This window comes from Etheostoma spectabile, chromosome 9, assembly GCF_008692095.1.
Source record: "Etheostoma spectabile isolate EspeVRDwgs_2016 chromosome 9, UIUC_Espe_1.0, whole genome shotgun sequence".
NCBI lineage: Eukaryota > Metazoa > Chordata > Actinopteri > Perciformes > Percidae > Etheostoma > Etheostoma spectabile.
In genome coordinates, this window is record NC_045741.1 from 29,163,624 (window position 1) to 29,164,490 (window position 867).

The 867-nt window shown below is 38.1% G+C and overlaps 1 protein-coding gene across 2 annotated transcripts in view; it reads left to right on the forward strand.

Annotated features, from left to right (window-relative positions):
- ing5a (inhibitor of growth family, member 5a) overlaps window positions 1-867 on the forward strand; it is a 5,129-nt gene that overhangs the window by 1,595 nt on the left and 2,667 nt on the right. For both annotated transcript variants that reach the window (XM_032526071.1, XM_032526070.1), the window contains exon 2: window positions 252-323. In XM_032526071.1, the coding sequence (XP_032381962.1) occupies window positions 296-323 (28 nt within the window). In that variant the 5' untranslated portion in view covers window positions 252-295. The remainder of the gene's footprint in view (window positions 1-251; window positions 324-867) is intronic.

Consider the following 867-nt stretch of genomic DNA (forward strand, 5'->3'; position numbering starts at 1 on the left):
GTGTGTGTGTGTGTGACCTTTTTATGTCACACAGACAGTCATTTGATATATTGTTCTTATTGAAGGAATGATTTTTGCAGGTTTAACCTTTTAAAAATCCAGTATAGGTCAGGCTATAGTTACAACACTCATGAAAATCAGTTGAATTTTACCTAGAGTGACACTACTTGATTAAATGGATAAATAGGTGAACTGTTGGGATAGAATGTCTCTTTTGTTCTCCCTCATCCTTGTGTCGATTTCCTCTCTAGGTATTGAAAACCTACCATGCGAGCTTCAGAGAAACTTTACTTTGATGCGGGACCTGGACAGTAGGACTGAAGGTAATCATTTAATCTCATTAAATTATTATCATCCAAATGCTATATGGATTTAAAGCCACCTACAAATGCACATGGTCACACATGTGGGTGGGCACAGACTGAGCTTGATTGGCATCTTCTTGACTTACACTTTTAAGATTTTTAAGGGATAAATGGACCGTTTTCACAGCAGATGTGATCTGTCTTTGCAACAAAAGCACATATGTAACTAATACAATTAACAATGGCTCAGATCTGTTAAGTATCCCAACAAATCAGGTCATTGGGTCAGCGTGAACAGTATCAGGACCCTTTACCTTCCTCAACTGAATTGTTATTACACTTGTGAATTTCCTGCTTCGTCAGAATGTATGGTGTCGAAGAATATTTATCAGCTACAATAACTTAAAACGTCCGAGTAGGTGTGTATCGTCTCTAAGTGAAGTTTTCTGGTATTGTACCGTTTAAAACCAATAACAGAGGTAGACAACCAGGTTCTCAACCCGCGTGCGTGTGTTTTTGTGTGTGTTGGAAGATCGACCTTCCATCCCAAAATGTTTTTTTT